Here is a 25,426-nt window from a genome sequence, read left to right on the forward strand (position 1 = left end):
CTTCCCCGTCCGCCCAGACCCCGGCATGAGTCTGCATGATTTGTTGTATGTATTGTGCAAATCGGATAGGATATTGAGTGGGATCAGGCGCATTATGCAGGAGGGACATACCCTCAGCTGGAGACCATGGAAAATACTGTCGGGTCTGATGATATCTAGTTCCCATTACCCCGTCAGCACCAGGTTCCCTAAAGGGTCTTGGTACTACCCTAACAGGGGCAAGTACAGCGCCATATCTAGGTGTACCACAGGCTAGGCAATCATTTCTCCAATCTGGATTTTGTTGTCCACAGTGTGAACATTCCCATCCTCCTACCCCACCAAGATTGGGATACAAGGCTGGAAATTGTTTTCCTCCTTCTACTCTTCCAGATGGTACAAATGATTGGGCTTTTGGATCTAGGTAAGGTGGCGGGATTATGTCACAACTTTTTCCCTTCCCCATGATCCATTTGGAAGTGTCTGGATCGTACTTCCAATTCTCCTCTTTAGCTGTTTTTGAGACCTCTATCATACAATGTATGATTTCTTCCCACCCATTGTCTTTGATAATTCCACCTCGTTCTTTACTCAGTTTTTCCCATTCTGTACTGAACATAAGTGCTTCTGAAATTCCCAATTTTTCTCTTACCCTCCTAATCTGCCTTCTGACTATCTTTCCACATCTTTCCTGTATGATATCTGCTGCTTCCACTTGTCCTAAGACGGTTTTTGTCTGTTTATTTCCCATTTTTCTTTTTCAATATTAGCTATTTCTACCCCAGGTGACGTTTGGACAATCACTTACTCTATGGTGATGTCTCGTTGCCTTCTCTCCTAGGGAGCTAAAATATTGAAAGGCTTGTCTGCTCCATTTCTTCTAATATGCAGGACGTACTTAAGTGCTATTATGCATGCAAACAGACCCAGCAACACCATACAGATCACAAAACTTTCTGTGTCAGTTAGCATACTTGTCCCAGGCTCATGAAACCGCGTCCTGGGCTCATTCTATCAAACCTTATCCAGAAATGAAGGAGGTTAAGCACTTAATGAGAGTCAAGCATGGGCGGAGGTCTCCCAGAAGGACGCAACCACATGACCCAGTTAGGCTGACTTCCGTGTATAAGGCTTATACCCCAACTATTTCGGCTTATTTTTCTACGCACTTTTGCTCTTCTTTCACAACATACCACAACCTTCACACTGTTCACACACTGCCAGGGACAGGACTCATAAATCTATACAATATGGTAACCCGAGTTTTATAGGTATCTACTCACTACTAGACTAACCCAGCGTGACACGGCTCATAGAGATCTTTCGGATAATACAGGGCAGATAAAAGAGAACTAATAATGTCTCTTACCTGGCCAGGTTTTTCAGTTCATTTGCCGTCCATTATCCCAGATCTCCGTTGTCCGTATCCGCAGGTAAATCTCGAGCAAATACTCTCACCTCGAGTCCCTGTTCGGTGCACCAAAGAAATGTTAAGTCCTTCCCAGTCCCTGGCTTACTAGAGGTAGGGATCCGAGTGAAATGACACGCAGCACAAAAGGTTGTGTGATCATATACAGGGGAAGCCCAGGAGCACGTCTGACTCACTGGGCTCTACCCCCTCCTTTTTATAGCAAAAAGTTAAACATTTTACAGACATGCGTACAAGCGCTCATATTTCACATCCTTTTACAAAAACAGTCTGTACTAGAGATAAGGTACAGCTTCTAGTATGTAGGTAAAAGGTTACAACACAGATGGAATGCGTCCATAAAAGGAAATGTCAACTTTGCTTAAGTTTCCTGAAATAAGCCAGATGTCTCAGGAGAAAGACACAATGGATTCTTTCAGTCTGATCTCCACAGTACACTCTGGGCCAGGGTCTGGTGACCAAGCTCCTTGTAAACCAGGTGTACACTATTAAAAATAAAGGTGGTCATCACAGGAGAATCGCAGCAAATAGAAAAAGCAAGTCAATTGCAAACTTTTTTATTTGCATGCTTATTAATTAAAGCAATTTAAGAGAACATCCCTTTAAAGTCAATGAGCATGTCCTTTCCTTTGTTCAGATGATTGCTGTAAAGCACATTTATTAACGCTGTTAAAAGAAGATCATGCAAAATGACCTCCCCATGATCATATGCAAAATATAGACTAAACAATGCTACTTTTACAAAATCAAAACAGATTATAAGAAAATAATTTTTTTTATCATCTGGTTTTAATCATTCAAAAATAACATGGGTAATACATTCCTTTTCAGCAATTCTGCCATTAAACTTAAAATAAGCCACGTGTATATGAGCATAGTGATCATATAGTTATAGCAATTAGAAATATATTTGGTATTTGTGCATTGACCCGAGAATAAATGTCAACAGTAACTATTTTTTTCACAGATATAACTCCACGCATTTCCACAGATTCGATCATCCCAAGCTCCTTTATTAAGTGCTCCACAGTGCTGATCCTTGGATATAAAATTGGGCTGATTGACTCCCCAGTTTCTACAAATACATAAAAGCATCAATGTTTTTAGAATGTAAAAGATGTTTGTAGACTCAGTTTACAGCAATCTTTGGTACTTAATCTCAGTTTCTTTTTCCTGGGGGGAGGTTGAGGCACATTAAATCTTTGACATACAAAATATATCTGTAGATTACTGAATTAGCTCTAGGCCTGTTTTGTTTAAAGGGAATCGGTCACCTGAAAAAAATGCTATTAACCTGCAAATATGAGGTTAATCCGCAGGGTAATAGCATCACTAACCTGCCCGGTGCTTGCACTTAGCTGAACACTTAGGGGAAAAAAAAGAAGTTTATTCCTTCCCCCGCAGTATTTTGGTTTCAGTCACAAGGGTGGTGCCGGCGCTGGTTCAGTCACCACTCAATATAAAAAGTGGAGACTGTAACAAGGTCTCGGACTCTGACTGACACTGGTTCAGCATTGAGGCCGGCTGTCAGTCAAGGCTGGGGGTGTGGTTACAGCCACCGCTTTGTATACTCATAGTATACCACCGGGTGGCGCTCATAGCAATCTGGCAGTGACAACCATAGAGGTCTCCAGGAGACCTCTGGTTTTCATGCCAACCCATTGGTGACCCGTGATCAGAGCTGGTCAGATATGACTTTAGTCAGATGTGACATCATTTAAAGTGACATCTTTTTAAGTGTATCATCAGAAATATACCACAATGGTAACCCATGGTATATTCTCCTTCATGCTGTCATGCCCTGATCCATCTACTTTCATCCACAGGTACGTCTGAATTGTGTCCTAACCTGGAATACCCACTACACCCCTGAATGAATCCCATGTATTTCTCTCCGTCTGTTCTATCTGGTATGTCTGAACTGTGTCCTAACCTGGAATACCCACTGCACCCCTGAATCCCATGTATTTCTCTCCCTCTGTTCTGTCTGGTATGTCTGAACTGTATCCTAACCTGGAATACCCATTGCACCCCTGAATCGCATGTATGTCTCTCCTTCTGTTCTATCTGGCACGCTGCTACTTTTTCCCTGACTTTAATTCCATGTATCATACTCCAAATTTACTGAATGCAGATTGATATATCCATGCTCTTCACACCTAGCACTATCAATCCACGTCATTCTGTCCTTTTAACTGCAATCTGCTAATTGTTCCCTGCTGTGAACTGTCCTCCATCCTCTCCTCTTCCCCATTTCATGGACATATGAATGGTATAAGTTGAATGGAGCTGGTCAGATGTGACTTTAGTCAGATGTGACATCATTTAAAGTTACATCTTTTTAAGTGTATCATCAGAAATATACCAGAAATAGTCCAGAAGTTAAGACTAATCACTGTCTTTTAATTTCACTTGCGTTCTTGTCTTCCCCTGATCTCTAACCATGCTCACATTTGCCCTCACTGTTTTTGCTCCAGTAATCCTCACTCTCCTTCGCTAACCCCTTACCTCTGCACCCTTGAACCAAATAACTATATCCCCCTCTCTCCCACCGCCCACCTCGCTTCATCCGCAGACCTGCTCTTTAACTTCAGACCTCACCTACTAAAGTATAATAATATAAGCCGATTGCTCTCCTTCACCCACCTGCTTTCCCTTTCTCTTCTCATTCTCACTGCTGGCGACATATCCCCAAATCCTGGCCCCCCCACGCCTCAAACATCCCACTAATCCTCACCCCTATCCTTCTCACACTAAGAGAAACTACCGCAACCCCTCACATTTAAAATCTGTGCCACTGACCCCGACCCCCCTGCTTCTTTTCTCTGGGGTACTTTGGAATGCCCGCTCCATCTGCAACAAGCTCCACGTGATCCACGATCTCTATACTTCCCACAACCTTTCCTTCCTGGCCCTCACTGAGACTTGGCTGACGCCCCCTGACACGGCCTCCCCTGCTGCACTGAGTTATGGCGGCCTCCACTTTACCCACACTCCTCGCTCTGGCAACAGACATGGCGGAGGAGTGGGTTTCCTTCTTTCTAAAAACTGCTACTTTAACCCTATCCAACCCCCACCCTCTCTTATCCTCCGTTCTTTCGAGGTTCACTCTGTCCGTATCTACGCTCCCTCCAATCTCCAAATGGCTGTCATATACTGACCACCAGGCTCAGCCACTGCCTTCATTGAGGAATTCTCCACCTGGCTTCTTCACTTTCTCTCTGCTGACATCCCCATCATAATGGGTGACTTTAATATCCCTACTGACACCCGCCAGCCAGCAGCTTCCAAGCTCCTGGCCCTTACTTCATCCTTTGGACTCACCCAGTGGTCCTCCACAGCCACCCACACAAACGGACATACACTAGACCTCATCTTCACCCGCCTCTGTTCCTTATCTAATCTCACAACCTCTCCCTTCCCCCTATCTGACCACCATCTACTCACCTTCTCATCCTTGTTCTCCTCACCTGCCCCCCATGTCCAGCCACTACCACATCTTCGCAGAAACCTTGCACACCTAGACATTCACAGACTCTCAGACTCTCTTCTACACCTGTCCTCCATATCTTCACTCCACGACATGGACAGCACCACCGCTTTCTGTAATGCCACCCTCACATCAACCATAGACTCAGTTGCCCCTCTCATGCATGGCAAAGTGCGACAAATCAATAGGCAACCCTGGCATAACAACCTAACCAAAAACTCTGACAAGCATCCAGGGTCACGGAGTGGCGTTGGAAAAAAACACACCTGCCAGACGACTTCACTGCTTTCAAACAAGCTACATTTGCCTTCAAACTAGCCATCACTTCTTCTAAACAGACCTATTTCACTAACCTTGTATCTACATTATCCTACAACCTAAAACAACTGTTCAGCACATTTAACTCTCTCCTCCACCCACCACTGCCACCTCCAACTCACCTCAGCTCTTCTGAGGACTTTGCCACCTACCACAAAAACAAGATTGACCAAGCAAGGCAATCCTTTACTGTTCCACCACCCCAACCACTCCACATACCAGACCTCTGCCCTTCCCTAATAACTTCCCTCTCCAACATCACTGAAGGAAAACTTACTCACCTCCTTTCCAAATCACACCTCACCACCTGTGCACTTGACCCCATCCCTTCCCACCTGCTCCCCAACCTCACTAACATGCTCATTCCAGCCCTAACCCATCTCTTCAACCTATCGCTATCTTCTGGTACCTTCCCCTCTGCTTTCAAACATGCCACCATCACACCCATCCTCAAAAAAGCTAACCTTGACCCAACTGCTATTCCCAGCTATCGCTCCATATCACTGCTCCCATTTGCTTCCAAACTCCTTGAGCAGCATGTCCATGCTCAACTTTCCTCCCACCTCTCATCTAACTCTCTCTTTGACAACCTCCAATCTGGCTTCCGCCCCCACCATTCCACCGAAACTGCTCTGACCAAAATTACTAATGACTTACAGCCAAAGCTAAGAGACAGTTCTCCATCCTCCTCCTTCTCGACCTGTCCTCTGCTTTCGACACAGTCGACCACTGCCTACTGCTACAGATTCTTTCGTCCCTTGGCATCAAAGAACTTGCCTTGTCCTGGATTGCCTCACACCTTTCTGACCGCACATTTAGCATTTCCCACTCCCACACTACCTCCTCATCCCGCCCTCTCTCTGTTGGAATCCCTCAAGGCTCTGTCCTAGGGCCCCTATATTTTTCCATCTATACCATTGGCCTAGGACTACTCATAAAGTCCCATGGCTTCCAGTACCACCTGTATGCAGACGACACTCAGATCTACTTCTCTGGGCCAGATGTCACCTCTCTGCTGTCCAGAATTAGCCATATCCTCCTTCTTCAACTCTCGCTTCCTAAATCTCAGTGTAGACAAAACCGAACTCATCATCTTTCCCCATCTCGTGTATCCCCCCCTACCTGATCTATCTATTATGGTAAATGGCCTCACGCTCTCTCTCGCACCTGAAATCCGCTGCCTTGGGGTAATTTGTTGTGAATTCTGCTCTTGGGCTGCCTCCGGTGGTTATAAGTGGTAGCGCTGCTGTCTGTCTTTCACAGCAGTCATCAGGTGTGTCCACTTCGGACTGGGCTATTTAGTCTGGCTTCACCCTTTAGTCAGTGCCAGTTGTCCATTGTTCCTGGAGGATTCACATCCTTTCCTGGTCTTTCCTGCTTGCTGTTCATTTCATCAAAGATAAGTTCTGGCTTTGCTTTTGCAGTCCACATGCTGTGGGCTTAATAGTTCAGTTCATTTCTACGTTTTGTTTTGTCCAGCTTGGTCTGTGCAAGGATTTGTTCAGCCATGCTGGTATCTCTGGAGATGCAGATATACCCTCCATATCCTTAGTTGGATGTGGAGATTTTGTACTTTCTGTGGTGGATATTTTCTAGTGTTTTTACTACTGACCGCATAGCACTCTGTTCTATCCTTTCTATCTAGCTAGTACGGCCTCCTTTGCTAAATCCTGATTTCAGTCTGCGTATGTTATTTTCCTCTCCTCTCACAGTCAATATTTGTGGGGGGCTGTCTATCCTTTGGGGATTTTCTCTGAGGCAAGATAGTTTTCCCTTTTCTGTCTCTAGGGGTATTTAGACCTCCGGCTGTGACGAGGTGTCTAGGGAGTGTTAGGTACATCCCACGGCTGCTTCTAGTTGCGGTGTTAAGTTCAGGGTTTGCGGTCAGTACAGGTACCACCTTCTCCAGAGTGTTCCTCATGCTGCTCCTAGGCCACCAGTTCATAACAGTAATTCTCGACTTTGCCCTGTCCTTCAAACTGCACATCCAAACTCTTGCCACCTCCTGTCGCCTCCAACTCAAAAATATTGCCAGAATCCATCCCTTCCTCAGACCACAAACTACTAAAACTCTTGTGTATGCCCTCATCATCTCCTGCCTCGATTACTTCAACACCCTCCTCTGTGGCCTCCCTGCTAACTCTCTTGCACCACTCCAGTCTGTCCTCAACTCTGCTGCCCGGCTAATCCACCTCTCTCCTCGCTACTCCCCTGTTTCTCCCCTCTGCAAATCCCTCCACTGGCTCCCAATTCCCCAACGAATCCAGTTCAAACTACTAACACTAATCTACAAAGCCATCTACAACCTGTCCCTTCCCTATATCTCTGAACTAATCTCCCACTATCTCCACACTTATCCTCACACATCCTCACGGTCCTCACACATCCGCCTCCAAGATTTCTCCCGAATATCCCCCATCCTCTGGAATTACACGCCTCAACACGTCCGATTATCCACCACCCTTGGATGCTTCAGACGGAACCTGAAAACCCATCTCTTCAGGAAAGCCTACAGCCTGCAATAACCATTCTGCTGCATCACCACCACCCGAGCTGCCGCCTCACCACCACCCGAGCTGCCGCATCACCACTGCCAGAGCTGCCGCCTCACCACCTCCAGAGCTGCCGCCTCACCACTACCAGAACTGCTGCACCCCGACCTTCTGTCTCTTCCCCATTTTCCCATGGAATGTAAGTCCGCAACGACAGGGTCCTCTCCTCTCTGTACCAGTCTGTCATTGTAAATTTGTTTACCGTAAACGATATCTATAACCCTGTACATAACCCCTTTTCTAAGGTACAGCACCATGGAATTAATAGTGCTATATAAATAAATAATAATAATAATGTCAGCTGTTCAAAACAGCAAACATGTGTCGGGAAAGATGTGGGCTCAGCGCCGAAGCCTACATCAAAGGGAGGGAGTCCGACGTGGGCGTATTTGTTTGCCCAACATCGGAAAGGGTTAATAGACATATAGATACTGTAGGTGTGAGATAGATATATAAATATGAAGATATGAAATACTGCAGATACCAAAATAGATATTAAAAATGTTGTCTGGGCAAAATAAAATTTTGCCCAGAGGATAGGAAATGTAAAAAATAAACTCAATCATATTTACCTGGATCCAGCACAATCCACTTTGTGGTCTGCGCCGAGATAAGAAGTAGTGATGTTACTGATCCACCAGCTAATGGACTGCTATCACATGTGATTGGCTGCAGAGGTCAGTAGAATTGAGCAGCATGTCATCAAATGTTTTATGAAAATGCACTGCTCTAACTCACCTGACTGCTACAGGCAATCATAGGTACAGCAGTCCTGGGGCTGGTGAAACCGTGACAGCATCGCTTCCTGAATCTGCACAGACAAGAGTGGTCTGCGCTGGATCCAAGGTGGGTGCTGGTAGGCAAGTATTGTTGTTTTTTCGTATTCATCTTCTAGATAAAATTGTATTTTGCTTGAACAACCCCTTTAAATTGATATAAAGATGGATAGATAGATAGATAGATAGATAGATAGATAGATAGATAGATAGATAGATAGATAGATAGATAGATAGATATGTGATAGGATAGATTGGTAGATAGATAGTTATGGTAGCTGTACTTACGTAAAGGTTACTTCTGATCCATCTGTCCACTTCCAGATGTGTATATCTATTGTGTCTCGTCTGAGTCCTATCCAGTAATATCTGGTTCTCTTAATTAATGCATTCAAAGAATCCTACAACCAAACATCAATATTATCAATCGAGTTCCTTGTTATTATTCACAGGTCTCATGTGTGACAATAAAAAAATAAATCTTACATGCATAACATAAAGAAATGTCATAAAATAGTTTGACACCCTATTGGAGCTGCACAAATACAATTAACAAGGACAGTCCAACAATGGCTTCATTGGTGTATAGGTGTCATTAGTGTGTCAACTTGGGAGATTTGGGGATAGAAGGTCACTTCATATTGTGAATCGCAGATCTTCCATTTAAGCTATGCGTTTTGCATCCCATATTAAATTAATTTACTCTCCTTTGGTGCTAAAGAGGTTAACAACCCATTCTATGCTGGTCAGAAACATGCAGCTCCATTCCAGCTGTTTCTGATCTGATCATTGACTATTCCTATGAAACCTGACCAGATGCTCTCTGTCTTGCCAGTGAAAGCTCTGCTTCCTTGCTCTTAGATGCTGTGCTGAATAGGAGTTTGTTGTTGCTATTGAAGCTTTGTCTTCCTGTGCTGTGTGCTATAGCTAAGTAGTTGAAGTTTGGATTTGTGGTGTTCTGTAGGTTGCTATTGTGTGCATTTGTTTATCTCATGTTCCCTTTCCCCATTTAGTTTATTCCTCCCTGTCCCTATACTCGTCTCTATTGTAGGTTAGTGCTTTTGTATGATAAAGGTTTTCTGTTATCCCTGTTTTATTTTTGTGTGTCTGGTTTACCTTTGATTTCTGTCCCATGCGTCATAGGGTGGGGGAGGGGACAGATTAGAATTTTTACAAGAGCACAGTAAGGTTGGAGACTCGGGCCTATCTACCTTTAAGCGTACCCCTAGGACAGGAATAGTTAGTAGCTGAAAATCATTCAGCTGCGGCGAAAAAAACTAAATCTCCGAGCACTAAAAAATACTCGGAGAACATCCGAGCATGCTCGAGAAATCTCGAGTAACAAGTATATTCGCTCATCACTAATTTGTCACCTACTATGGGGAGTGGAGAAGAGCAGAGCTGTGTGTCATTCCCAACACCTCTGTATCTCCAACTCTGTTCTCACAGTGCTTTCAGCTCTTCTCTCTTGCCTCCTACCTCTATACTTCTAATGACCTGGGAAGAGACCTGGAAGATGAGTTTGTAATGACAAACAGCTGTGCTTGTGCTCCCTTCCTTCCCCTTGTAATCACTGTAGATGCCAGAAGTGAGATCAAGGAGAAGAGCAGCGCTGTATCAATAAAAACAGCTCTGCAGGACTTCTCTCAGGCTCTCAAAGCACTGTCAGTGTCAGCTGGGGGAGGAATAGAGGAGAGCTGAAAGTACTGTGAAAGAAGAGCTACATACAAGAAAAAGGGTTTTGACACACAGCTGTGCTCTACGTTCCCTCCATTCATGCTGATAGTGCTGTGAGAGCTGCAGATGCTGAGGTGTTTTTAATGACACATAGCTTCTTTACTCCCCCAATTGTAATCATAGTAGGTACCAGCAGTGAAATCAGCATAGAGAGCAGGACTATGTGCCGTTACATGTCTTTCTGTATCATACATACAAAGCTGGGTCTGACCTTCTCTGGAAGGTTTAGTTTTTTTCTCTGTATGATGCGTCCTGCTTATACCTGGTCGACCTCTGACAAGACAAACTAACTGGCCCCAGAGACACACTTTCGGTCTTAACCCATTATCTACCAATGTCCTTTTTTTGGGGACGCCTAATCTTTTGCTTCTAGCAACTAAAATTTTATAATTTTTATAATTAGGTCCAATTTTTTGTGTTGTGTTTGTAAAATGAATGTTTCCAAAATAGGAAATCGGGTCATTGTCATTTTTAATTGAATATTGGGACGCCCTTTTCTGAAAATCCGTACTTGTAAAAAATTTTAAAATTGTGTTTCTGATTCATTAGGACTCAAATCATTAAAAATCTGTAATAAAAAAAAAAGAAAATTGCTAACTTGACAAGTAATGGGTTACCAAAAAAAACATAGTATCTAAATTTTACAAGTTAATATCTCTGCAATGGAAATTAGAATTAAAAAAAAAATACAACGTATTCAGCTTTGTAGCCGCTATTCCATACTTGAGGGCCATTTAAAAAACTGAAAGCTTCGTTTGAGGAACAAAGGAAAGGGCCTCATAGAGGCTCCTGTCTGAGCGAGGGACAGGAGTTGACTGGGCTAGAGCTAGTGAACGAGATGATAATACTCATTTCTAAGGAGGAAAATATCATTGGTACAATCTGTGCAACAATCTGTGCAACTGCACAGGGGCCAAAGAGTTAAGGGGCCCATTTTCACCAGGCTGAAATGTGCATTATGATGAACTATTGAATGGAAATTATACACTGTACTGTTCTTACATAGGGCTCCTCATCTTTTTGTGTCTGCCTCTGCTCATTTCATTATATTGAGATGTTTGTCATCCTACAGCCACCAGACAGATATTTGCTGCTTGCTGGCACCACTACAATGAGATATAGAGTTCTGGCTCATATTAAAGTGTGGGATGAGAAGGGATGTAAAATATTGTGCTACCATAGAATCTGGCATCTGGGGCTATAGCCTTTTTGGTTTCCCATGCTACATCACTGAAGGAGGGTCAGAACATTTTTTGTTCCATTGAGTGAAACTCCTCAAAGAACTTGTTGGCAAAGGTGGCACTATTTCTTGAAAAAAAAATAGATTTTTAATTCTGATATGACCCTTTTGTATGCCGATAATACACTGGAACATCCAATTGCAAAGGATAATCTGTAAAGACTTGTTAATATGTCTCCTTGCACATGTTACTCACCGACTCATTCCTGTCCTTTATCATAACTAGAAAAGAGTTAACTTTGTAGCATTCATCTTGGGCTTCATCCCAGGTTCTCAATTCCTCTGAGACATAATAACAGGAAGAACCGATGGTATGCCAGCCAAGGGGGCACATTTTGCACATATTATCTATTTAAAGAAACAGAAGCAGATGACTCAAGTGCAACACAGCAGTACTCAGATTGTGATCACTTGATGTGAACAATAGTGTACTTAATGTAATTGGAGGTGATGCTACCCCTGAATAGCCCCTACGTGATCTATCATTAGTGCCAGAAGGCTGCCTCCTAATGGCTAGACGAGACCATGCGAACCAACTGGCACCAGAAGAGTTGCAGGGGGATCTGATGCCTGGGATGACGAAGTTCCCAGATATAACGTCCCTGCGCACCGCACCCTTTGGCACCAAGAGTAGGTGTGGGCGAGAGATGAAACTGAAGCCAGAGTGGTAGGCCTTAGCAAGTGGCATGTGCCATCAGGGTGCTAGCTGCCATGACTATGTAAACCACAACCTGAGGACCCGATCAGCGTCAGTCAAGATCCAGAGCACAGACTACGCTACTCAAGGCTCGAACCCTAGACCTGCGTTGGTCAAGACAACACCAGGCAAGAACTGGTGCCCAGCCCTCTTCTCTCTAGATCTGGGAGACATCCACCCTCGGTCAAGCACTGAAGGCCCGCGGGGAGACTCCACCCAGAACAGGACGCCTGCAGTCATAGAAGGAAGACATGAGTGAGCCAGGCCATCACTTCCAGCACTAATGAACATTACACGTGTCAGCCTGGGTAAGGACAACAGATGGGGTGGGTGTCAGTGAGAGAAAAGGAAGCTCAACGTACGTTGGTAGTGTGTTGCTTTTCATTGGCTGTAAGCCATAATCATCAACATTAACAGAAATAAACACTTGAAATAGATCACTCTGTTTGTAATGACTCTATATAATATATGAGTTTCACTTTTTCTATTGAAGAAGTGAAATAAATTAACTTTTTGATGATTTTCTAATTCTGTGAGAAGCACCTGTAAATGTTCTGGCCAAGGCAAAGAGACTTGTTAGTACCTCCACTGGCACCTAAGTGAATTTTTTAGATATCTCCTTACCCATTGAATCACTGAGGTCTGTCACTTTTGTCTTCAGGTTGTCTAGCTCCTCTACACCATGCTTCTGGGATTCTGATGCTGTAGATATTAATGTCATATAGAAAAATTCAATGCCACATATCAATTCATCCAATAATAATATTTACCCAAATACTATGAATTCTCTAAGTCACACACAATTATTCTGGAAAGTTGTGAGATAGAAGATGGAGTAGAGCTATTTGGGCACATACTGAATTGCAGGACATTGGTGGAGTTACCTTGTTCATTCATTATCTTCAGTTGTCCATTGATAGATGAATCTGAAGAAACAGAACAAATATTTGATCAGCTCATTGGACACAATTGGATATAAACTGTCTTAACTTGAGTCTTAGGCCATGTGCACACGTTCAGTATTTTTCGCGTTTTTTTCGCGTTTTTTCGCTATAAAAACGTGATAAAAACGCGAAAAAAACGCTAACATATGCCTCCCATTATTTTCAGTGTATTCCGCATTTTTTGTGCAAATGTAGCCTTTTTTTCCGCGAAAAAATCGCATCGCGGAAAAAAAAGCAACATGTTCATTAAAATGCGGAATTGCAGGGGATTCCGCACACCTAGGGGTCCATTGATCTGCTTACTTCCCGCACGGGGCTGTGCCCACGATGCGGGAAGTAAGCAGATTATGTGCGGTTGGTACCCAGGGTGGAGGAGAGGAGACTCTCCTCCACGCACTGGGCACCATATAATTGGTAAAAAAATAAGAATTAAAATAAAAAATAGTCCTATACTCACCCTCTGATGGCCCCGGAGTGTTCCCGCCTCTGTGCTGCACGCTGGCTTCGGTTCCTGTAGCTGGTGTGCGGTGAAGGACCTTGCCGAATGACGTCACTATCCTGTGATTGGCCGAGACCGCTCACGTGACCGTGACGTCATGGAAGGCCCTGCGCGCACACATCAGCTATAGGAACAGACGCCGGTGAGGAGATCTGATGTCTGCGGGTGAGTATAAGCATTTTTTTTATTTTTTTTATTATTTTTAAACGTTCTATCTTTTACTATAGATGCTGCAAAAGCAGCATCTATAGTAACAAGTTGGTCACACTTGTCAAACGCTATGTTTGACAAGTGTGACCAACTTGTCAGTCAGTTTTCCAAGCGATGCTACAGATCGCTTGGAAAACTGTAGCATTCTGCAAGCTAATTACGCTTGCAGAATGCTAAAAAAACGCAAAAAAAACGGAAAAAAAACGCAAAAAAAAAAAATGCGGATTTCTTGCAGAAAATTTCCGGTTTTCTTCAGGAAATTTCTGCAAGAAATCCGCAACGTGTGCACATACCCGCAGACATCAGATCTCCTCACCGGCGTCCGTTCCTATAGCTGATGTGTGCGCGCAGGGCCTTCCATGACGTCACGGTCACGTGAGCGGTCTCGGCCAATCACAGGACAGTGACGTCATTCGGCAAGGTCCTTCACCGCACACCAGCTACAGGAACCGAAGCCAGCGTGCAGCACAGAGGCGGGAACACTTCGGGGGCCATCAGAGGGTGAGTATAGGACTATTTTTTATTTTAATTCTTATTTTTTTACCAATTATATGGTGCCCAGTGCGTGGAGGAGAGTCTCCTCTCCTCCACCCTGGGTACCAACCGCACATAATCTGCTTACTTCCCGCATGGTGTGCACAGCCCCGTGCGGGAAGTAAGCAGATCAATGGACCCCTAGGTGTGGTTATAGGATGTCCATTGACATTAGCAGATACCATTCCCAGTGTTCAGGTACGTCGGACGGTCTACTGATGTCTCCAATTGGATTAAACCGTGATTATAGAGGTTGGATTTCAGATCTCTTTTACTTCAACTAGAAGTGGATGGCAGACAACTATGCCGCTGCCTCCAAAGAAATTACTTGCACTTTTAGCAAAGTCAATTTTGTCTATGGACCATTTATGCTTACAACTAGATTAACATCATCAGAAGAAATCTCTGTAATCAAGTTTTATTAAAAAAAAAAAATCTGAATTGAACAATTTATTAGGGGTTTGAACTAAATTGTTCAGTTACAGAGTACCAATATAGAGCTACCCCCACATGTAAGAAAAATCAAAGAAGCAGCACACTATCATTTTAGTGCAAAAAAAGCTATTTTAATAGACCATTTGTGCGTGACGTTTCGGCTCTGTGTGTGAGCCCTTCTCATGTGAGATGCCCGACCACAAGAGGTAATAATGGCAGACACTATAACAGCTTTTAAAAAAGGGCTGGACGATTTCCTTCATACACATAACATTGAGGGTTAGTTAAATTAATGACAAAATGTACAATTGGTGGAGAAAGGTTGAACTTGATGGAGCTAGGTCTTTCTTTAAACCTACGAAACTATGTAAGTAAATAGACAGGTCTCTAGTTTGGAACTTCCTTTCACACATATTAAAACACTCTGCTAACATGTCTTATACTTACAGAATGCACATACAATGATTATCAGGAGTATCACGACCAGCAAGATTAAGACAAGGGCAGCAATTCTGAATACTAAAGACCTCTTCCTCCCAAAACAGGATTCAACTAGAAAAAAGAATTAAAAACTACAAAATAAAATACTTCATTATTTATGTATGTAAAATCCCCACCCATTGATCAAATGTAGAGGCATTAATGAATGGAGTATAGGTTTTTAGGATCTCTTCTAAACTAACGAGGTTTACAAGATCTAATTTGTCTTCCAGGGATCACAAACCTGAAAGTTGTCCTGTATTATCATTCCCAGCCACAATTACTAGGCTACTGGTCATTAAAGAATAATGGCTAACCTACTGACCTGGGTGGAGATACCAGGTAAAGTGCGCTCCCATTATAGCAGATGTAATGAAATGAATAAATTACTAAAAATATTTCAGAAGAACAAAGTAAAAGAAAAATGTATTTAAAACACAACACGTTTTGACTTCATCCAACCTTCTCCAGGTCTCAACACCTGATGAACGCTGGGTACAGCCGAAAGCACATTGTGTTTTTAAATACATTTTTATTTTACTTTCTTCTTCTGGTAATTTTTTTGGTAATTTTTCCATTTGATTATACCTGCTATAATGGGAGCGCCCTTACGAAATTCATAAAGTGCCACCCTCTCTCCTTTTTTCCCTTAAGGGAATTCCACTATTGGCATATACTACTGATCTACCATGGACCATAGACAGATATTACTTTGTCCCTGTAAATAAACATATATATGTATCAATCTGCACCTCAAGTACTGTATATAGCAAGATAGATAATAGATGATAGATAGATAGATAGATAGATAGATAGATAGATAGATAGATAGATAATAGATAGATAGATAGATAGATAGATAGATAGATTATAGATAGATAGATAGATATAGATGATAGATAGATAATAGATAGATAGATAGATATACGATAGATAGATGATAGATAGATAGAATTATACTTTACATTTGCCCCTCATAGTGTTGTTTTCTACTGTCTGAAACACATCCACAGTAAAGACTCCATTATCTTTTTCCGAATATCCTGTGGAATAAATTGTAGGAATTTAGGTTCTTCGTACCAGCACCGTGTATTCTTACCGTCCCTCATTGTTTCCATCTTACCAACGCCATTACTTTTCCCATCCATTCTCTTTTCTTCTCTTCTTCTCTTATATGCTACCAGTAACCCTGACCTGTAATATGTACCTGTTATATATTCTCCAGACGAGGAAGAGGACGGTGCCAGCAGAGAAGGGGATTTTCATTAACATTAGATGGTACATTCCACACCTAAATTAATCTATCATTAAGTATAATTACTTACACAAATAAATACTAAAAATATACTAACACAACATGATTTGGTTCTCATTCACCTGTCGCTTTTATATTTGATTTAGTTTGGTTCTTTCATAGTTTACCTTGTTTTGAAAAGTTTTAAACGTTTTTTTAGGGTCTCCTCTTCCCTTTGTTCCTCCATGCTATATAACTTCTCACATAATAAGTTTTATGCCTAAAAGTCATTTCCAAAATCACACTATCAATGGCTTATCCTTAGGATGGGCCGTAAATATCGGAATTGAGGGCTTTGGGCAGAATATTGAGGGCGGTAGTGATGAGCGAGTGTACTCGTTACTTGAGATTTCCCGAGCATGCTAGAGTGGTCTCTGAGTATTTCGGCGTGCTTGGAGATTTAGTTTTTGTCGACGCAGCTGCATGATTTGCGGCTGCTAGACAGCTTGAATACGCGTGGGGATTGCCTGTTTGTAAGGGAATTCCTACATATATTCAGCCTCTCTACAAGTCACAAATCATGCAGCTGAGTTGACAAAAACTAAATCTCCGAGCACGGCGAAATACTCAGAGACCACCCCAGCATGCTCGGGAAATCTCGAGTAACGAGTATACTCGCTCATCACTAGAGGGTCCATGCTCTCTCCGGGGCTCATTATTCTGGGGAAATCATGGCTGAATTCTTCACATTATAATGTGTCTATATCACAACTGGGCATGTCTTCCTACAGAACTGCAGTTAGCGGCGTACGTTCATATTTTATAGGAAATGAGCAGGACCAATTTAACATAAATTATTGCATATATTTATATGGTGACATAATTGAATATTTAAATGGGAAAACCAGTATGTGATATAGAGCTACAATGTATCATTCATGAGAAGTGTTGTGCAATAGTCATAAATCATAATACTCTGATGTGCCATTTTATGGCCAGGCTAACCTATAAGGCTACTTTCACACTAGCGTTAACTGCATTACGTCGCAAATCCGTTTTTTGCCGAAAAAACGGATGCGTCAAAAAAAGTGACAAATGTATGCCACGCATACAGCATTTCGACGGATCCGTCGCAAATCCGCTAAACGTTTCCGTCTAAATACTGGATGCGTTGCATCCGTTTTTACCATCCGTTGCATCCGTTTTTACGACGGATCCGTTTTTAAAATGGGAGGCTCCCAAATTTGATTGGCTACTGGAAAATATGGAAAACTATATAGTTACTGTTTTTACAGCCCATCTTTGAGGGTTTTAGTTTTGTGGCAGCGATGGAAGGTGTTCTTGTGAGGATTGCTAGTTTGGTTACCGACATTATCTTTGAGACGAATCGCCTGGATATCATAGTGCGGGAGAAGGAGGCGGCAGCGGAAAGACGTAGGATGCTTCTGCAGTAACGGAGACGGAGGCGACTCTGGATACATCCGATTAATGAACTACGGATGATGATAAAGGGATCCAAACCATAACCTACCCCTAACCTCACACCTAACCGTTTAATGAACATTTTCTGACAGTCATAGTGCCACATATTTCAGTGCCACGTATTTAAGTGCCACGTATAACCACGTAGTTATAGTATTTATAGTACGTGGCACTGAAATACGTGGCACTTATATACGTGGCACTTAAATACGTGGCACTTATGTACGTGGCACTTATGTACGTGGCACTTATGTACGTGGCACTTAAGTACGTGGCACTTATATACGTGGCACTTATATACGTGGCACTTATATACGTGGCACTTACAGTTAGGTCCATATATATTTGGACAGAGACAACATTTTTCTAATTTTGGTTATAGACATTACCACAATGAATTTTAAGCAAAACAGTTCAGATGCAGTTGAAGTTCAGACTTTCAGCTTTCATTTGAATTTCATTAAAATTGGATGAAGGGTTTAGGAGTTTCAGCTCTTTAACATGTGCCACCCTGTTTTTAAAGGGACCAAAAGTAATTGGACAATTGACTCCAAGGCTATTTCATGAACAGGTGTGGGCAATCCCTTTGTTATGTCATTCTCAATTAAGCAGATAAAAGGCCTGGAGTTTATTTGAGGTGTGGTGCTTGCATTTGGAAGGTTTTGCTGTGAAGTAAACATGCGGTCAAAGGAGCTCTCCATGCAGGTGAAACAAGCCATCCTTAAGCTGTGAAAACAGAAAAAACCCATCCGAGAAATTGCTACAATATTAGGAGTGGCAAAATCTACAGTTTGGTACATCCCGAGAAAGAAATAAAGCACTGGTGAACTCATCAATGCAAAAAGACCTGGGCGCCCACGGAAGACAACAGTGGTGGATGATGGCAGAGTAATCTCCATGGTGAAGAGAAACCCGTTCACAACAGCCAACCAAGTGACCAACACTCTCCCGGAGGTCGGCGTATCAATATCCAAATCTACCATAAAGAGAAGACTGCATGAAAGTAAATACAGAGGGTTCACTGCACGGTGCAAGCCACTCATAAGCATCAAGAAGAAAAAGGCTAGACTGGACTGTGCTAAAAAACATCTAAAAAAGCCAGCACAGTTCTGGAAGAACATTCTTTGGACAGATGAAACCAAGATCAACCTCTACCAGAATGATGGAAAGAGAAAAGTATGGCGAAGGCGTGGTACAGCTCATGATCCAAAGCATACCACATCATCTGTAAAACACGGCGGAGGCAGTGTGATGGCTTGGGCATGCATGGCTGCCAGTGGCACTGGGTCACTAGTGTTTATTGATGATGTGACACAGGACAGAAGCAGCCGAATGAATTCTGAGGTATTCAGAGAGATACTGTGTGCTCAGATCCAGCCAAATGCAGCCAAACTGATTGGTCGTCGTTTTATACTACAGATGGACAATGACCCAAAACATGAAGCCAAAGCAATCCAGGAGTTTATTAAAGCAAAGAAGTGGAATATTCTTGAATGGCCAAGTCAGTCACCTGATCTCAACCCAATTGAGCATGCATTTCACTTGTTAAAGACAAAACTTCAGACAGAAAGGCCCACAAACAAACAGAAACTGAAAACCACCGCAGTGAAGGCCTGGCAGAGCATCAAAAAGGAGGAAACACAGCGTCTGGTGATGTCCATAAGTTCAAGACTTCCGGCAGTTATTGCCAACAAAGGGTTTTCAACCAAGTACTAAAAATGAACATTTTATTTTTAATTATTGAATCTGTCCAATTACTTTTGGTCCCTTTAAAAACAGGGTGGCACATGTTAAGGAGCTGAAACTCCTTAACCCTTCATCCAATTTTAATGTGGATACCCTCAAATGAAAGCTGAAAGTCTGAACTTCAACTGCATCTGAATTGTTTTGTTTAAAATTCATTGTGGTAATGTCTATAATCAAAATTAGAAAAATGTTGTCTCTGTCCAAATATATATGGACCTAACTGTATATACGTGGCACTTAAATACGTGGCACTTAAATACGTGGCACTTAAATACGTGGCACTTATATACGTGGCCATATATGTGGGGTTGAAGGCCCAGGCCAGGTTTATATAGATTTGGGGGTGTCTGGCCAATTGGCAACAAAATCCAGCTTCTGAGCATGCTCAGTGTAAAAAAACGTATTGCAGCGCTGCATTGCGTCGTACGACGTGTCCCGACGCATCCGTCGCTCATAGGCTTCCATTGTAGCCAACGACGCATGCCTCAGGATGCGTCGCGACACGTTTTTTAGGCGGAGACAAAAAACGTTACAAGCAACGTGTCGCCAAATTTCGACGCATCTGTCGTACGACGTACACGACGTATGCCAATACGTCGCAATACGTCGCCAATACAAGTCTATGGGGAAAAAACGCATCCTGCAAACACTTTTGCAGGATGCGTTTTTTCTGAAAAAAGACGTTTTGAGACGGTTTGCAGTTAACGCTAGTGTGAAAGTAGCCTAAGAGACAAGGCAGGTTTTTTGATTTCTTGGCATAAATAGGTTATTGCATTGTTACCTAGTGTTCTATCTTATTATGCATAGTGCTATCCATTATTACAATGTTCTATCCTATTATGTACAGCAATTTGATTGTTATATAGTGTCTTTACTTAGTATGAATAGTGATGCCCATTATTACATAGGGTCCTCCATTATTACGAATTGTGCCATCCGTTTTCACAGTGTCTTCCCTTATTATGTATTACACCGTCCATTATCACATAGTGCCTTTATCTATTATGTACAGCACCCCACATTATTACATAGTGTTTTCCCTTTTATTGAGTTGCACCATCCATTATTATATTCACCGCATTCCAAATTTTTATTCAAATGCTATTTTTCCCTGATTTTTCTAAATGGTGGATGCAAATGAGTCAGTATAATGAATGTTCAAATCATCAACCCTTTGAGAAAAAAAAATACATTTTATAGGAAAAACTTCCTAAAGACAACAGTATTTTTTAAAACGAAAAAAAACTCAAAATGAGCTGTCCCAAATTATTATGCGCAACTGAGTTTCCAACCATTTTGTAGGTTGTAAGAGAACGCAAAATGGTTATTTGTTAAATTTGAAGCATTAAGAGGTCACATTTACTGAAATGAAAAGCTTTTTCAAACACATGTTAACAGGCCAAGCTACATATTAGCATAGGACAGTTCTTTGATATCACCTTCACAATTCTTACATCCATTGAACTTGAGAATTTTTGGGCAGTTTCTGGTTGAACTTCTTTGCAGGATGTCAGCGTAACACCCAGAGCTGCTGCTTTGCTGTGAACTGCCTCCCACCCTCATAGATCTTTAGCTTGAGGATACTTCAAAGGTTCTCTATAGGGTTGAGGTCAGGGGAAGATGGTGGCCACACCATGAGTTTATCTCCTTTTATGCCCATAGCAGCCAAAGATTCAGAGGCTTCTTTGCAGCATAAGATGGTGCATTGTCAGCAGGAAGATGATTTTGCTATGGATGGCATGGTTCTTCTTTTTATACCATGGAAGAAAATGGTCAGTCAAAAACTCTATATATTTTGTCACGGTCATTTTCACACCTTCAGGGACCCAACTACTCACTAGCCATAAGTACAGCCCAAAACATGACTCCGCTAACTCCTTGCTGATGATGCAGCCTTGTTGGGACCTGGTGGTCATCCAACCAATAATCCACTAGTCTTCATGTAGGTCTAGGTCCACTTCAACTGGTTTTACTTGTGAGCACTGTTTAGGGGTAGCCAAATGTAGGCTTATGCACAATTGCAAGCCTCCAGGATCCAACACCTTGAAATTTGTGGCATTCCATAGGAACCAGCAGCTTCAAATACCTGTTTGCTGCTTTTTAATGGTATTTGAGCAGCTGCTCTCTTAATCCAATGAATTTGTCTGCCACAAACCTTCCTTACTATGCCTTTAACTGCATGAACCTGTCTGTGACTGTGTAAAGAGGTGGCAGGCACCCTCACGTGCCTTCTCTCTCCTGGATGCTGTTCGCACGTTTAACTGCAGCACCTCACTGTTTATTAATGTTCATTTATACTGTGATGTCATGTATTGTAATGTGAATGTACTGTTTATAGCATTAGGGCTAGATTAGGAACTTAGATAGTATAGGACAATAGAGGGAGGCAAATTAGTGATAGAGTGTTATGACCCCAGTGGACAGGGTCTCAGAGGAACGTGTAAGTCTGCGAGATTCAAAAATCCAGCTCATAGGGCTGTGGTAACTGGGTTGACCAAATAGCTACTCCTAACGCCAACACTAGAAGTAGCCGGGGATCATGCCTACGGTGATCGCTAGATGACTCGCGCCAGCCGGAGAATCTAACTACCTCTAGGAGAAGAAAACAAAGACCTCTCTTGCCTCCAGAGAAAGGGACCCCAAAGCAAGATACAAGCCCCCCACAAATAATAACGGTGAGGTAAGAGGAAATGACAAACACAGAAATGAACCAGGTTCAGCAAAGAGAGGCCAGCTTACTAATAGCAGAATATTGCAAGATAACTTATCTGGTCAACAAAAACCCTATAAAAATCCACGCTGGAGATTCAAGAACCCCCGAACCGTCTAACGGTCCGGGGGGAGAACACCAGCCCCCTAGAGCTACCAGCAAAGGTCAGGATAAAGATTGGAACAAGCTGGACAAAAATACCAAACAAAACAAAAGCAAAAAGCAAGGAAGCAGACTTAGCTTGAAATACAGGAACCAGGATCATAGGACAAGAGCACAACAGATTAGCTCTGATTTCAACGATGCCAGGCATTGAACTGAAGGTCCAGGGAGCTTATATAGCAACGCCCCTGAACTAACGGCCCAGGTGAGGATATAGGAAAAGACAGAAGCTCCAGAGTCAAATCACTAATGACCACTAGAGGGAGCAAAAAGCAAAATCACAACAGTACCCCCCCCTTAGTGAGGGGTCACCGAACCCTCACCACGACCACCAGGGCGATCAGGACGAGCGGCGTGAAAGGCACGAACTAAATCGGCCGCATGAACATCAGAGGCGACCACCCAGGAATTATCTTCCTGACCATAGCCCTTCCACTTGACCAGGTACTGAAGCCTCCGCCTGGAGAGACGAGAATCCAAGATCTTCTCCACCACGTACTCCAACTCGCCCTCAACCAACACCGGAGCAGGAGGCTCAGCAGAAGGAACCACAGGCACAACGTACCGCCGCAACAAGGACCTATGAAACACGTTGTGGATAGCAAACGACACAGGAAGATCCAGGCGAAAGGATACAGGATTAAGGATTTCCAATATCTTGTAAGGACCAATAAAACGAGGTTTAAATTTGGGAGAGGAAACCTTCATAGGAACAAAGCGGGAAGAAAGCCACACCAAATCCCCAACACGTAGTCGGGGACCCACACCGCGGCGGCGGTTGGCAAAGCGCTGAGCCCTCTCCTGTGACAACTTCAAGTTGTCCACCACAAGATTCCAGATCCGCTGCAACCTATCCACCACAGAATCCACCCCAGGGCAGTCAGAAGGTTCCACATGACCCGAAGAAAAACGAGGGTGGAAACCAGAGTTGCAGAAAAACGGCGAAACCAAGGTGGCGGAACTAGCCCGATTATTAAGGGCAAACTCAGCCAACGGCAAGAAGGTCACCCAATCGTCCTGATCAGCAGAGACAAAACACCTCAAATAAGCCTCCAAAGTCTGATTAGTTCGCTCCGTCTGTCCATTAGTCTGAGGATGGAAAGCAGACGAAAACGACAAGTCAATGCCCATCCTACTACAAAAGGATCGCCAGAATCTGGAAACGAACTGGGATCCTCTGTCTGACACAATATTCTCAGGGATGCCGTGCAAACGAACCACGTTCTGGAAAAACACAGGAACCAGATCGGAAGAGGAAGGCAGCTTAGGCAAAGGAACCAAATGGACCATCTTGGAGAAGCGATCACATATCACCCAGATAACAGACATGCCTTGAGACACCGGAAGATCAGAAATGAAATCCATGGAGATATGTGTCCAAGGTCTCTTAGGGACAGGCAAGGGCAAGAGCAACCCGCTGGCACGAGAACAGCAAGGCTTAGCTCGAGCACAAGTCCCACAGGACTGTACAAATGACCGCACATCCCTAGACAAGGAAGGCCACCAAAAGGATCTGGCCACCAGATCTCTGGTGCTAAAAATTCCTGGGTGACCTGCCAACACCGAGGAATGAACCTCGGAAATGACTCTGCTGGTCCACTTATCAGGCACAAACAGTCTGTCAGGTGGACAAGAATCAGGCCTATCAGCCTGAAATCTCTGCAACACACGTCGCAGATCTGGAGAAATAGCTGACAAGATAATACCATCCTTAAGAATACCAACAGGTTCAGCGACTCCAGGAGCATCAGGCACAAAGCTCCTGGAAAGAGCATCGGCCTTCACATTTTTTGAACCTGGTAAATACGAGACAACAAAGTCAAAACGGGAGAAAAACAATGACCAGCGGCCTGTCTAGGATTCAGGCGTTTAGCAGACTCGAGATACATCAGATTTTTGTGATCAGTCAAGACCACCACACGATGCTTAGCACCCTCGAGCCAATGACGCCACTCCTCAAATGCCCATTTCATGGCCAACAACTCCCGATTGCCCACATCATAATTTCGCTCCGCAGGCGAAAACTTCCTAGAGAAAAAGGCGCAAGGTCTCATAACAGAGCAACCAGGGCCTCTCTGCGACAAAACGGCCCCTGCTCCAATCTCTGAAGCATCCACCTCAACATGAAAGGGAAGCGAGACATCAGGCTGGCACAAAACAGGCGCCGAAGTAAACCGACGTTTCAACTCCTGGAAGGCCTCCACGGCAGCAGGAGCCCAATTAACCACATCGGAGCCCTTCTTGGTCATATCCGTCAAAGGTTTCACAATGCTAGAAAAGTTAGCGATAAAACGACGGTAGAAGTTAGCGAAACCCAAGAACTTCTGAAGACTCTTAACTGACGAGGGCTGAGTCCAATCAAGAATAGCTCGGACCTTGACTGGGTCCATCTCCACAGCAGAAGGGGAAAAAATGAACCCCAAAAAGGGAACCTTCTGTACACCAAAAAGACACTTTGAGCCCTTGACAAACAAAGAATTTTCACGCAAAATTTTAAAGACCATCCTGACCTGCTCCACATGCGAGTCCCAATTATCAGAAAAAACCAGAATATCATCCAGATAAACGATCAAAAATTTATCCAGATAGTTCCGGAAAATGTCATGCATAAAGGACTGAAAAACTGAAGGGGCATTAGAGAGCCCAAAAGGCATCACCAAGTACTCAAAATGACCTTCGGGCGTATTGAATGCGGTTTTCCATTCATCCCCTTGCTTAATGCGCACAAGGTTGTACGCACCACGAAGGTCTATCTTGGTAAACCACTTGGCA

The 25,426-nt window shown here is 43.3% G+C and overlaps 1 protein-coding gene across 1 annotated transcript; it reads right to left on the minus strand.

Moving 5' to 3' along the window:
- Positions 1 to 1,541: 1,541 nt before the first annotated feature.
- On the minus strand, positions 1,542 to 16,503 carry LOC143773331 (C-type lectin lectoxin-Lio3-like). The gene is made up of 8 exons (XM_077260805.1): positions 16,444 to 16,503; positions 16,286 to 16,363; positions 15,288 to 15,392; positions 13,103 to 13,144; positions 12,843 to 12,920; positions 11,718 to 11,869; positions 8,833 to 8,945; positions 1,542 to 2,483 (listed from the first exon to the last, which is right to left on the minus strand). Exons 1-8 carry the CDS (start codon positions 16,466 to 16,468, stop codon positions 2,351 to 2,353), a joined length of 726 nt encoding a protein of 241 aa, XP_077116920.1. The 5' UTR covers positions 16,469 to 16,503; the 3' UTR covers positions 1,542 to 2,350.
- Positions 16,504 to 25,426: the final 8,923 nt, after the last annotated feature.

This window comes from Ranitomeya variabilis, chromosome 5 (assembly GCF_051348905.1).
Source record: "Ranitomeya variabilis isolate aRanVar5 chromosome 5, aRanVar5.hap1, whole genome shotgun sequence".
Classification (NCBI taxonomy): domain Eukaryota; kingdom Metazoa; phylum Chordata; class Amphibia; order Anura; family Dendrobatidae; genus Ranitomeya; species Ranitomeya variabilis.

Coding starts and splice junctions, on each gene's coding strand:
- LOC143773331 (XM_077260805.1), bottom strand. CDS start 16,468: ATGGATGGGAAAAGTAATGGCGTTG. Junction 8,946..11,717: donor TAAAGGACAGGAATGAGTCG/GTGAGTAACATG, acceptor GTTTGGTTGTAG/GATTCTTTGAATGCATTAAT. Junction 2,484..8,832: donor GGATCAGAAGTAACCTTTAC/GTAAGTACAGCT, acceptor ATGTATTTGTAG/AAACTGGGGAGTCAATCAGC.